This window comes from Rana temporaria, chromosome 4, assembly GCF_905171775.1.
Source record: "Rana temporaria chromosome 4, aRanTem1.1, whole genome shotgun sequence".
Classification (NCBI taxonomy): Eukaryota; Metazoa; Chordata; class Amphibia; order Anura; family Ranidae; genus Rana; species Rana temporaria.
Window position 1 is genome coordinate 61,321,374 of NC_053492.1, and position 14,145 is coordinate 61,335,518.

Here is a 14,145-nt window from a genome sequence, read left to right on the forward strand (position 1 = left end):
AGACAAATGCAGTGCGCCTCAAATGAAGAGAGTGAAACAGAGGGAGGTGGGTGAAGTACTTGAAAGGTGTTATGTGGGGCTAAAAGAATTCCAACACCGCCTGATTTTGCATCTGCTGGGTCTGGGGTAGTGAGTCCAAAGAAGACCACCGTGGGATAGAGCAGCAGAAGACGCAGTGTCAGATTCGTGAAGCCAGGTTTCGGTAATGGCTGGTAGATTAAATGAGTTAGCGATAAAGAGATCATGGAGGGAGGTGAGTCTGTTACATAGGGTGACCAGACATCCCCGGTTTCAGGGAACAGTCCCTGGATTAAGGACACTGTCCCTGGTTTTGTCCCCGGATTGTATTTGAACAGGGGCTGGGGCAATTTCAAAGACAGTGCAGAATAAAAAATCTAATCTAAATTACACACCGCCGCTCCTACTAGCTTAGGGAGGTGTACTTTTTTCCATTATCTGTGCCCCTTTCTGATGATCATGTGCTGGTCGGAGCGGAGGGAATATTTCTAACGTTTCGGGTGCATGCCCATTTAGCTCCACTCGTATGTTCTTCTGCCTCAAGTCCTGGCCAGCCGCCGGCTGCTTGTCTCCTTGCCTTCCCTGGAGGAGTGAGCTTCCTCTGCTCCCCACCCAGTAGTAGCCGGGGCCCAGAGAGTGAGACTTGACAGGCTGTGAGGCGGGTGGCGGTGGTGACGGTGGCCAGAGAGTCGCTGATTGCCGCCAAAAAAAAAAAAATTATGTCCCCGGATTTCATTTAAAAAATCTGGTCACCTTACTGTTACAGAAAAAGCGAGCATTCCAAAGGGCAGAGGATAGGAGAAGCAGAAGGGTGAGGGAGGTAATGTGGGAGTGGGATTTATATGAAGGGACCTGCTCCAGTGGTTTGGAGTATTGGGCTGTGGATTTAGAATTAGCCGGAGTTGGTGAGTGCGGTAATAGGTAGAGGACAGAAGTGACGGTGATATATCTAAGGTGTGGGGTGGATAAGAGGTGTGCAGGAGAGTTAGTTTAAGGATAGAAGACACAGCTGTCAGAAGGAGAGGTAGACATTGCATTTTAGAAGGAGGAAGAGCTGAAAGTGTAAACAAGGTCACCTGTATTTATATTTTTTTACTAGTAATGGCGGCGATTAGCAATTTTTAGCGAGACTGCGTCATTGTGGCAGACAAATCTGACACTAAGTGACACTTTTTGGGGTCCAGTGACACTAATACAGTGATCAGTGCTAAAACAATGCACTGTAAATGTACTATTGACACTGGCAGGGAAGAAGTTAACATCAGGGGCGATCAAAGGTTTAAATGTGTTCCATGGAAGTGCTTTCTAACTGTGGGGATGTTTGTACTATCGGAAGGCTGAGATTCGTGTTCCTGCTTAGCAGAAACACAAGATCTCCATTTTCCTCCCTCACAGAACAGTGGTCTGCCTTATTTACATAGACAGACCGCCGTTCTGCCTTTCAGGAGAACGATCGGCAGGTCCTGGTGGACATCGGCTCCACTGGCCCTACTGATTGGCTCCCACCGTGTCCAATCACAGCGGGAGCGCGTCACCTGTGCGCGCGCCCCTGACCCTTTGTACAAAATCATGTACAGGTACGTGATTTCACGCAGGAGGGTTGCCCTGCTGCAGTAAATTTGCGCGGAGCAGGTGAGTCGCTTCGGGGGCTTCGCTCTGAAGTAAGTAATTCATAATGAGCTAGTATCCTATGCATACTAACTCATTATGCCTTACTCTTGCAGGTTTTTTTTTTTTTAAGATATGCTTCAGAGGGTTTACTTCCTTTTTAAGGGGTAAACAAGCCATCTGTGACCTCTATAGCTGTGTGTACTGTGAAGTAATTCATCCTCAAAGACCCTCAAAGATCACAGCAGAGACTGAAGTCAGTTTCTTACAACCTTGAGACATCTGCCGTGTGTTTACATTGGAGGTTTGATAGGCTACAAAATAGAGGCTTAATAGTTATAGCGTCTACAAACTGTGGAATATATTTGGATTTTTTTCTTTTTTATACTACTAATGGCACTATACACTAGGGATGCACTGATATATTGGCCACCGAAAATGATTGACCAAAAATAAGGTTATGGCCATTTTGCTGATAGAAAGAAAAGGTGGTGATATTGACCACCGATAAACGTGTGCAATTTTGCCACGTTTACTCTGCGGTATTCATAGGTCATGTAACTCGAAATCTGCATCAAAAAGGCAACGCAGTGCGTTTTTTATGCATTTTTGCTTAATTTGCAATGCATTTCAATGGTGAGGTGCGTTTTTGGTGTGCTTTTGGTGGCCCTCCTGGATGAAACCATGTATCTGTATGTAATTTCTAGTTGCGGGTCTAGGGCACGCACGCACGCCATCGGCAACCCGTTTCCGCTCTGATTGGGTACAGCGGGAGCCAATCAGCGAGTCTGAAGGACTCGATGTTCTGCCGACACCCCACAATCATTCCCAAGAGAGGGAACGGTGGTCTGTGAGAGGAGAAGATGGAGATCCTGTGTTTCTGCTAAGCAGGAACACAGATCTCTGCTTTTCCCCAGCCTAAGAACTACCCCCACCACAGTTAGAAAGCACTCCCAGGTAACACATTAAACCCTTTGATCGCTCCTGATGTTAACCCCTTCCCTTTCAGTGTAGTGTAGTGTAGTGTAGTGTAGTACAGTGACAGTATATTTTTTTAGCACTGTTCACTGGATTTGACAGAAACAATGTTGAAGTTCTGCTAAAAACCGCTGATCGCCGCCATTACTAGTAAAAAAAAATACATAAATCTATCCCATAGTTTGTAGACATTATGGCCCGGATTCACATACATCGGCACATATTTATGCCGCCGTAGCGTATCTCTTTTACGCTACGCCGGCACAGCGCACAGATGCAAGCACTGGATTCACAAAGCACTCGCTCCCACTCGCTGTTAAAGATACGCTGGATTTCCTCAGCGTAAGCCAGCGTAGGTGGAAGTGGGCGTGAGCCATGCTAATGAGGCATGACCCCATGTAAATGATGGACTGAGCGTCATAAAGATACGAATAACGTCCCGTGGACGCATCCCAGTGCGCATGCGCAGAATCACGTCGGCACTACTCCCTAAGATACGACGGATCACTGCCTACGACGTGAACGTAACCTACGCCCAGCCCTATTTACGTACTACGTAAACTACGTAAAATACGACGGCTCTGTTCCATGGTCCATACCTTTGCATGAGGTGCGCCTCCTATATGTGGAATAACTTTACACCGGACGTACGCCTTACGCAAACCGCGTATATTATGCGCCGGGCGCAACTACGTTCGTGAATCGCCGTATCTCCCTCATTTGCATATGTGCATAGAAAATCAATGGGAGCGCCCCTTGCGGCCAGCGAAAATATGCGCCCACGATACGCCGGCGTAGGAAAGTTACGTTGGTCATATGCAGCCTATTTTCAGGCGTATCTCAGATTGTGGGCACGGCGCATAGATACGACGGCGCATAGATAGACTTACGCGGCGTATCTCGAGATATGTCGGCGTAAGTGCTTTGTGAATCCGGGCCTATAACTTTTGCGCAAACCAAATCAATATATGCTTTATGGGATTTTTTTTTACCAAAAATATGTTGCGGAATACATATTGGCCTAAATTGATGCATAAATTTGATTTATTTTTTTCATTTTATTATTGGATATGTTTTATATAAGTAATATATAAGTAAAAAAATATTGCTTTTCTTTTTAAAATTGTCCGTCTTTTTTTTTATTTACAGCGCAAAAAAAAAGCGCAGAGGTGATCAAATACCACCAAAAGAAAGCTCTATTGTGGGAAGAAAAATTTTTTTATTTAAGCACAGTGTTGCAGGACCGCGCAGTTGTCAGTTAAAGTAATGCAGGGCCGTATCGCAAAAAATGGTCTGCTCATGAAGGGGGGTAAACCTTCCGGGGCTGAAGAAGTTAACTGTCCAAATATGCACCAAAAAAATGCAGCAATCGTGATTTTCCACACCGCAACAGAATTGACTAGTAGAATCATAGAATATTTCTTGAGCTTTTTTTGTACTTTTTTTTTATGCAAAAATGCTTCAGAAACTGCTCAGTGTGAAAGCAACCTATTGGCTGAAAAGGTGCCATTAGTGTCTGAAAATAAATTCATGATATTAATTAAAAAGTAAAATAAAATACAAATATATATATATATATATATATATATGTAAACTGTCCATTTCGGTTGTCGGCCAAGTGCATTTGGGTTTCAATCCAGAATTTTTATTTTGTTGCCCCACTTTTATACACTAAATTGTGGCAGTCAATATGACACTAACTGAAACTGGATGGGAACTGACTAACTACCACTGACATCACCAATGACACTATAGTGATCAGTGATAATACTTTACGCTTTCTAATGACACTGGCTGGAAAGGGGTTAACATTGCGGGTAATCAAGGGGTTAAATATGTGCCTAACAAGTGTTATTTGTGTAATGTGTGTTGCTTTTTGCTAAGATTGTTCCCTCTGTACAGAGCCCTGTGTTGATTGTCGACACAGGGCTCTTTGTTGCAATTGGACACAGCCGGTCAGCAGGTCCTGCCCGTGTATCATTGGCCAGGACCTGCTGACAAATTCCTGCTGTATACAATCACAGCAGGACCCCAAAACAGGCAGCAATGTACCAGTACATCGCTGTGCCTGTACAGGTGACCTGGAAGTGGTTAAAGTGGCATAAAAGGGATCTATATAGACCTTTCCTTTAACGGTTCCCTCACTGGTGTCCACATCTTCTCCTGGGTGCCGGTTTTCAGCCATCTTCATTGGTGGGTGCGGGATGACGTCACTCATGTGCATGCACAGGGGGACTGTCATCCCAGCACACAGGGACAGTGGCGGCGATGTAAGCTGAGCTGCAAGTGCGTAGCTCATGCTGGAGAAGACATTGACGCATTACATGTCTCTTCTCAGGGGTCAAGTCCTGGGGAAAAAAGTGTGGGAACTCCCACCCAAGATCCACTCCCCCACCAAAAAAAAAAAAAAATGACACGCTCATATGCATAATTACTAAACCGTATGTTTTTTGGTTTTTTTTTAAAAAAGAAGCAAGTTCTTTCTAAATCCCATGATAACTCGTGGCAGACCTCCGCAATGTCTCCTGGGAACAATGACAAAAGCTCCCAGGAGACATTGCGGCATCGAGAAAGTGACGGAATACCCGCACACTACCCGATGTATACATATACAGGAAGCGGCCTGTAACATAAAGGATTACTATGGTTCGCCTGCCCCTGACAGTGACTGGAGCTGGGCATCGCCGCTTAGTGAAGGATTGGCTCGGGCGGCTCGGCTGCTCTCGGCTGCTCTAGTTCTGCAAAGGGAACTGAGTTCCTGCTGTGAAAAAAGTGCAGGAACTCCGTTCCCACGCGTTCCCGCAGGACTTGAGCCCTGCTCTTCTGCAATAAAATGCCTGGGGACACTGGTTCTGCTGACAGGAGTTATAAACTTCCCTTACTCTATCCAAATTGCATGGGTTTTTACTGCTATCAGTTTAAGCAAGCAGGTTTAAGTACCTCAATGTAACTCAGTATCTTCCTCTCACAGTCCTGGTACAGCAGAGCTAAGACTGGGGGGCAGCACAAGGAGCTAATCAGGTGTGCTGCAATAAAAGTAACATGCTGACCAGGGGCGGTCCATTAAGGGTGCATGGGACTTTGAAGTGTTACTGAACTGCAATAGTGTAAAACCAGGTCTCCTATCCCTGTGCAGCTTACACAGCTCTTGTATACAGTATGTATTCCATCTTACCTGGAGTTCTGTAAATGCTGTAACATTTAGGCCACGTAATATTAAGAAAAAAGAGTCAAAGGGATAAGAGGGAAGCCTGTTTTAAGGCCCTCTTCCCTCATGGCAGGAGCAGGTTTCCATGGTTCACCCCTGCATCTTTTTTTTTTTTTGTGAGGAAAAAAAGTGAGGGAAAAGTCAGGGGACCTTTTAGAAATTCTAGAGGGCTGTGGAGACCCTCTACATGTATAGTGTGAGGTGAGCTGACAAAGAATACCGCTTTTTGAGCTCCCCATCCATTTTGGTGGGCACCGGCCCAAGTAGGGCTAGGTGCCACGGACTGCCTGAGGTAATGGGACAGTCCAGGAAAGGGTTAAATGTGTCTCTCCCCTTCCTCCCTCTGGGAGGGTGGGTTTTACAAGGCAGACAGGACCAATTAAACAAGAACGAGGGGGTGGGTTTTGGGGAGCATGTGACCAAGGCTTTAAGGGGGGATTTCCCTCCCACCTTCTTCCTCTTACCTGCAGCAGCCCCCAGCAAGTGAGATTCCCGCCCTCCCGTTTTATCCAACAGCTTAGGTGGTTTAAAAAAAACAAAAAAACAAAGGAAATAAAAGGATATATATTGTTAAAAAAAAAAAAAAAAAAAATATGGAAATGTGCGAGTAACAAATGTTACGGTGGTGTTATGACGGTGGTTATTCCGTACGGTTTATGTTTTATGGCTTTGGTTTTACAGGCCTTGTTATGGTGTCTAAGTGAGATATTTATTGTTAAGTCACAGCTGGCGGTAATAATAATAAAGGAAAAGGGGGAAGGCTTTTATGCCCGTCGGTTTAGGCCGGCGGCTGGCTGGTTGCTTCCCCCCCCCCTTGGTAATTTACCATAAGATGGTATTAAGGTTAAACAGATGTTGTTTATGTTTTAACAAATAAAGCTGTGGCCGACCCCTACGTCCATTCAAGGATAATATGTGTGGAGTTTTTATTTATGGAAAGGGGGGAGACTAGGACATAGATATGGGTAAGTGGTTGGTTCAGGTAGTCTGTTGTTGTGGATCACCTTGTTAGTAAAGAAGGCAGTTGTTTGAAAAATTCAGTTTTTCATGGATGCGGCTGGAGTCGTAGTGAGAGGCCATATTTTTTGTCTTTTCCTTTTATTATGATTTAATGATTACTGGTTTTGAAACCAATAAAGAGTTGCAGCCAATTTTTTAGGCCATATTTGGGTTTGTGTATTTATTTATTTAACCGCTTAAGGATCACCCCACGTATACTGTATATACTGCGGCAGCGCGAAATCACGTACCTGTACATGATCTCTTCTTCTGGGTCTAGGACTTGCGTACGCACCACCGGCGACCCGCTCCTGCGGTGATTAGACACAAGGGATGTAAACATCCCTTGTGACAGTAATAGGTGGTGACAGGTGTTCTTTATGGAGGGATCGGGGGTCTAAAAAACCCCAAATCCCTCCTCTGCACTTAAAAGTATTCAGAGCGCGAAAATTGGTGATTCTGAATAATGTCATTTATTTTTTAATTGGCGCCATTGGCAGCCGAGTAAACCGGAAGTGACTTTGTGACGTTGCTTCCAGGATTTTACATCGGAGACCCGATCATAGCCAGATCTTGCCTTGTTTGGGTCTCAGCCTAGCCAGTGGACTTGCGCTAGCTGGTGGCTCGGGTCTCCCAGGCATCATCCCGGTATAAACCCTTCAAGCCATGAACGCATATTAGCGTACGGTCGGCGTGAAGGGTTAATGTTATATTTCTTTATTTTTTGCTGCCTACAATCCTATACAGATTCTTACCATTTGGCTGCATTCACACAGAGCGATTATCATCCTGTCCCATGCAGGGCCATGTTTTACCTGCACCGGAATGCACAGGTGTTGTATTCATCCCTGTGCTGGCAGTCCCATTTTTTGTCTATTATGTGCTGGTGCACAGCCCAGAATGCACCTTGGGTGCACCCAAAATAATGTCACATTGGGAGCAGCGACTGTGTCCATGCAGCCAGCATGTCCCAATTGAAAGCTATAGAACTGCCTCATGGGGATGCATGCAACATCTTTGCATCCCCATACCTGTAAACTCGGCCCTGAACTAGGTCTGGATGAAATTGCCCCATTTGAATGAGGCCTTTTCCTGTAAGGCCTCATTCCCACAGGGTGTACACAACCGTGGATGCACATGTGTGCTGGGTACAGGCTGTGTCCCATTATGACACCCGTGTGGGTGCGGGTACTTGCCGGTTCTCGAATTGTCACTGCCTGCATTCGGGGACATGCACCCGCACCTCCACAGCCTCTGCATTTCAATTGACATCATGGGACTTCCTGCACAGGGATGCATGGGACACCTGTGCATCCCCATACAGGTAAACATGGCCCTCACACAGGCATATCGTATTATACTCCCTGTGTGAATGAGGCCTAATAATGTTATTTTCCTTCATGTGACTGGTAGTGACAAAAACATACAACATGTTATTTGTATTGTTCACTTACAGCTTGCGCTAAAAGGTCTTGAAAATCTTCCTCCGATAAGCCGCTGGATGTTTGCCATGAGAGACACAAAAATAGGTACAAAATTGATGGCAGTGCTGTCATTCTGCTGTAGGTTGCTGAAACAAAAGAGAATTGTATTACAGTATTAAAGGGATGATCATGAAACCCACGGAAAGATTTCTTTATGATTGCTTAGTAAATGTTAATTTACCTTAGTAAACAAGGCCTCATCCACATGGGCATAGTTAAAGGGGTTGTAAAGCTAATTTATTTTTTCCCCTAAATAGCTTCCTTTACCTTAGTGCAGTCCTCCTTCACTTACCTCATCCTTCCATTTTGCTTTTAAATGTCCTTATTTCTTCTGAGAAATCCTCACTTCCTGTTCTTCTGTCTGTAACTCCACACAGTAATGCAAGGCTTTCTCCCTGGTGTGGAGAAAGCCTCTTGAGGGGGCAAGCAGGAGTGTCAGGACACCCACTAACACACAGCTCCTTTCTCTATCTGCAAAGTAGAGAGTGTCCTGACTTTCCTGCTCGCCCCCTCCCCCCTCAAGAGGCTTTCTCCACACCAGGGAGAAAGCCTTGCATTACTGTGTGTAGTTACAGACAGAAGAACAGGAAGTGAGGATTTCTCAGAAGAAATAAGGACATTTAAAAGCAAAATCGAAGGATGAGGTAAGTGAAGGAGGACTGCACTAAGGTAAAGGAAGCTATTTAGGGGAAAAAAATGTACCTTTACAACCCCTTTAACCACTTCAATAACGGACACTTCCTGCCCAGGCCAATATTTAGCTTTCAGTGCTGTTACACTTTGAATGGCAATTACGCGGTTATACAACACTGTACTCAAAGTACAACTTTTATAATTTTGTTCACACAAATAGAGCTTTCATTTGGTGGTATTTAACCACCTCAATACAGGGCACTTTCACCCCCTTCCTGCCCAAGCCGTTTTTCAGCTTTCAGCACTGTCACACTTTGAATGACAATTGCGCGGTCATGCAACACTGTACCCAAATGAAATTTGATCACCTCTGCTGTTTTTATTTTTTGCGCTATAAACAAAAGAAAAGCGTCAATTTTGAAAAAAAAAACGATATTTTGTACTTTTTGCTATAATAAATATCCCCAAAAAATATATAAAAATGTTTTTTTTCCTCAGTTTTGGTCGATATGTATTCTTCTAAATATTTTTGGTTAAAAAAATCGCAATAAGCGTATATTGATTGGTTTGCGCAAAAGTTATAGCGGCTACAAAATAGGGGATAGATTTATAGCATTTTTATTATTTATTTTTTTACTAGTAATGGCGACGATCTGCAATTTTTATCGTGACTGCAATATTTTGGCGGACACATCGGACACTTTTGACACATTTTTGGGACCATTCACATTTATATAGCGATCCGTGCTATAAAAATGCATTGATTACTGTATAAATATGCAGGAAAAAGAAATCTTGCGCCAAATGAATTACACTAAATTATATACTTGATAAATCAAGTGACTAACTGAGTGAAGCTGCTCCCAAATAAAATCAGGTGACTGACTTGCATATATTGTATAGTGAGGTGAGGGGCACTATATCAAAATAGTGGATGCGTGTCACAATGTGCGTTTGAGTAGTACACAGTGTAACTGTGTACCCAAATCTATGTGAAAAACCAAACAGATTATAGTCTAAACTCTATAAGTACAATAGTGCCAAATGTCGTGGAAAATAAATTAAAAAAAAATTTTTTTTTTAAAGAATGTCCAGCAAATAAATAGTTAAGTGCAAAATGGATCCAGTGTTGTATCAAGTCCAGGTGCAAAATGCAAATAATCCAATTCCAAATCGCAGGGAAAAGTGCAAATGCTAAAGTGCTTGTGAATCTTCAAAATAGCCAAAGTGCGAGAAAGAAGTGATCCGCCTTCACCTATAGGTCACCAGAATAATAATGGATGGCTCCTTACCACACGGTGTTGACCAGATTACTTAAAATATGGTCGATCAGGCTTGTTTTAAATGAGGATCAGCAGGTACTCATTGGATTCCAATGTCAGCGATTGCAGCAAATGGTGTACCAAGAAAGGAGAAGAGATACCACCATAGTGTAAAACCATTTAATATACAAAAGTTAAAATTACAATGCCAAATGGCCTCTTACTGTTGCTGGTGCCCGTTCCCGGCACTGAGGCTGTAGGTGGTGGGGATAGTAAGACAAGATAAGAGATGGCCGCGTCCTGGTCCACTAGCGTGCGTTCCACCGCTAGTTGTCCATCAACCAGTGAGACCGGAAGTGCGTGGCTATGCGTGCGCGCTCGGATACCGCCTCGACGTCACGTTTCAGTTAAACCGTCTTCAGGAAGCGTACGCTTCTCAATTCGTGGCAGCCTCCCCACCTCTGAATTTGAGGTGGCAGCACCCCCCCTGGTACTCTGATCTGCTCCAGGGGGCCCATGCCTGAAGCTGTGTAAGGGGGCCCCATAATTCCTGATGGTGGCCCTGAGTGTCCCCCTCTCTGTCCTCCTTCCGCTGTATCCTATTCTGTCCTCCCATGGCATCTCTCTCTGTCCTCTTCCTACAGCATCCCTCTGTCATCCTCCCGCTCTGTCCTCCACCTACGAAATCCCTCTGCCCTCTTCCCATGGCGTCCCTCTGTCCTTTCTCCCATGGCATTCCTCTGTCTTCCTCCCATGAAGATGACAGGGTGGGTCTTAATAATGAAGGGGTGTGGCCATGACAGGAAAGGGTGGGTCATATTTAAATTAGCGGGTGCATACGTTTAGTCAGGCCTAGGGCAGCAAAAAACCTAAATACACCACTGCATGTGAATGAGGCCTAAGATGAAACTGTACTCACGTTATCATCCAATCATGTGCACATAAAATCTGTTTTGTTTTTATTATTTTAAATCTCCCTTGCACATGATTGAGTATTTAAAGTGACCTTAGCTTAATCGTATTCACTTTAAAGGGTGACTCCTTTCCTTTTCAATCTGCAGCGCTGTCATTTTCTGTAAAATGCAATGCAATATGGCTACCTGGAGGTATTCTCTAAAGAGATGGTGTACAGAACTCCCCAGAAATGTAATTTCCTGCTTGTGTGATTGGCTGACTGATTTTACCAGAAGTCTGCACTAAGATACAAGTCACATTTTTGGCATCCCCTGCAACAAAAATTTAATTTTTGGTAAGATACTCTCAAAGGAAGGGATGCAGACCCTGACACTTTCCTTGTTAGAGCCCTGCAGGCGCAGCAGCTTTTTATTATAAAACCACTCCAATACAGATTCACTGTGAACATGGACACAGACAAACAAACAGCTATTTCTTCAGAATAACAAAAAGTAGAAATCTGCAACAAATTTTGTTCAAATCCTTGCAATGTACATAGATCACCCAGAGGGGAATGTTTTTCTCTCAACCACAGTGGAGCAGAACTAAAGACATTATTTTCATTTGCTTTCTGTGAAAAGTCTGCAAGGTGTCTCTCGTCCATGCCCGCATCTTCTCCCGAAGTGCCAGATTTCGGGCATCTTCATTGGCCATGTAGGATGACAGACTTTCCAGCACACAGGGATTGTGCTGGCGATGCAAGGTGATCTGCATATGCACAGCTCAGTTTACATGCCGCAGAACTCTGTAAGCAGGCAGGTAGGTGATTTTGTTTGCAGAAGAGACACTGCATGTCTCTTTTGCGATAAATAGTCTGCCTGCTCATAAGTTTTAGGAAAATGCCTTCAGTTTCACTTCAAGGAAACATCCTCTACTCTTTCAATAAACCGGCCGCCATTGGGTTTTTATGTGGATCTCCTTTTCCCCTAACATACATGAAACATTTAAAACATTTGGAGCCCCAAATTTCTTGCAAGATATGGGGGAGATTTACTACAATTTGTACATGCAGAATTTGGTGCACCTGTGCATAGTAACCAATCAGCTTCTAACTTCAGCTTGATCATATAAGCTTTGACAATAAAACCTGAAAGCTGATTGGTTACTAGATTCTGTGTGCTCCAGTCTTAGTAAATCTCCCCTATAGAGTACATCACATCCCCGGGGGCACCTCTTAAGAATAGAACTAGCCATACACATATAGATTTCTCTCCCTCACACTCACTGAACAAGAGAAATCCAATAAATCTTACTACCTGCTACCAAGACGGTAGCCTGCGCACACGCTGTGGGCAGTAGATTTTTATCTGTGTGCTGTTTAGACATGGAATTCGTTTAGTTACAGATACATTTTTTAACAAATTTAGACAAATTGTTAACTCTGAAATATCCGAATTTCCGAATTTTCCAATTTCTGAATTTCTGTTCTATTCTATTCGAAAATTCTAAAATGTGAAATTTCGGAAATTCAGAAATTTCAGAATCAGAAATTCCGGAATTCGAAAATCCAATAATTAGAATTTTTGGAAATTTGGAAATCCCAAAATTGGAATGAAAATCCGAAGATTCAAAAGAACGAAAATCTGAAATTCAAAAACCAGAAAATTCGAAAATCTGAAATAATAACTATAATAACTTGACTATTACTAACTATTAAATTATAGGTATTGGAATTTTCTTTCAAATTTGGCTGTTAGTGAACGTAACGAATACAAATTTATCATAAGTTACGAATTATCCGTAATAACGAATGCCGCATCTAAACGGATAGAATGTAACGAATTAATAATAATAAAAACGTATTATTATTATTATTGTTTTTTATTATTTTGTTCCATTTGTTTAGATGCGTCATTCGTTATTTTGGATAATTTGTAACTTCAGATAAATTTGTTACGTTCACTAACAGCCAAATTTGAAATTCCAATACCTATAATTTAATGGTTAGCAATGGTTAAGTTATTATTATTAGTTATTTAGTCATTTTGAATTTTTAAATTTTTGGATTTTCGTCCTTTCTAATTTTCAGATTTTTCTTTCTTATTTTTCGATTTATCGATGTTTCGAATTTTTCGAAATTGAGAATTTTCACATTTTCAAATTCCACATTTTTTAATTTACAAACCTATGAATTTCAAATTTTTTTATTTCTGAAAAAAAACAAAAAAACAAATGAAACGAAAACAAACTTTTCAGCAGTGCACATGTCTAGTGCTGTTTGATTTTGCTTGTGACTGTCTGTTTGCGAATAAAGAAGCATACAGATCTATGTTATCCATGATTTTCTGTAATTGTTAGTCTTATGATTATACAGGTTACATTTACTTTATATTGTGTAGGTGCCGATACCGAGTATTTTCATAAGTACTCATACTCGGAAAAAAATGCTCCTGATACTCTAAACCAAAACTTTGTGATGCAGTTTGAGTCTATACAAAACAAATGGGCGCAAATCGCACTGCAAAGAATCGCATGCAATTTGAGTAGAAATGCAGGTGCAATTCCTGTCTAAATCGCATGCGGTTTCCTGCATTGCTCGCGTGTAAACCCAGGCTGAAATCACTATGACAACCTTCGGTTCACATAGGAGCGGTGGGGAAACTGCATGCTTTTCAGACAGAAATATCACTGCATAGCTGTTCAAATTGCATGACATTCTTTGCAGTACGATGTGCATACATTTATATTGTATGGACTCAAATCACACAGCGGAGTATCTGCACTTGGTATTGGCAAAAACTTGACTAAAAGTATCAGTATTTTAATTTAAAAAATGGTATAGGTGCATCCCTACTATTGTGTCATGTTGTACAATGGCTTTTTTTTCTGCCCCCGAAACGCATTGGATTGTTTAAACCAATAAATTAATTTGGACAATTTTATCCTTTGATCTGGTGCTCCTTCCATTGGTTCATGTTTTCTTTTCCCGGTAACCTGTTGGAGTATCCTTGTCTGTTGTGAGCAGCATATCCTAAGCAGTGAGCTCTCCAAATGTTTTTGT

General features: G+C 42.6%; 1 protein-coding gene across 1 annotated transcript in view; it reads right to left on the reverse strand.

Annotated features, from left to right (window-relative positions):
* LOC120936253 (adhesion G protein-coupled receptor F4-like) overlaps positions 1 to 14,145 on the reverse strand; it is a 330,798-nt gene that overhangs the window by 301,107 nt on the left and 15,546 nt on the right. Inside the window, exon 2 of the mRNA XM_040348471.1 lies at positions 8,266 to 8,381. Within this exon, the coding sequence (XP_040204405.1) occupies positions 8,266 to 8,367 (102 nt within the window). The 5' untranslated portion in view covers positions 8,368 to 8,381. The remainder of the gene's footprint in view (positions 1 to 8,265; positions 8,382 to 14,145) is intronic.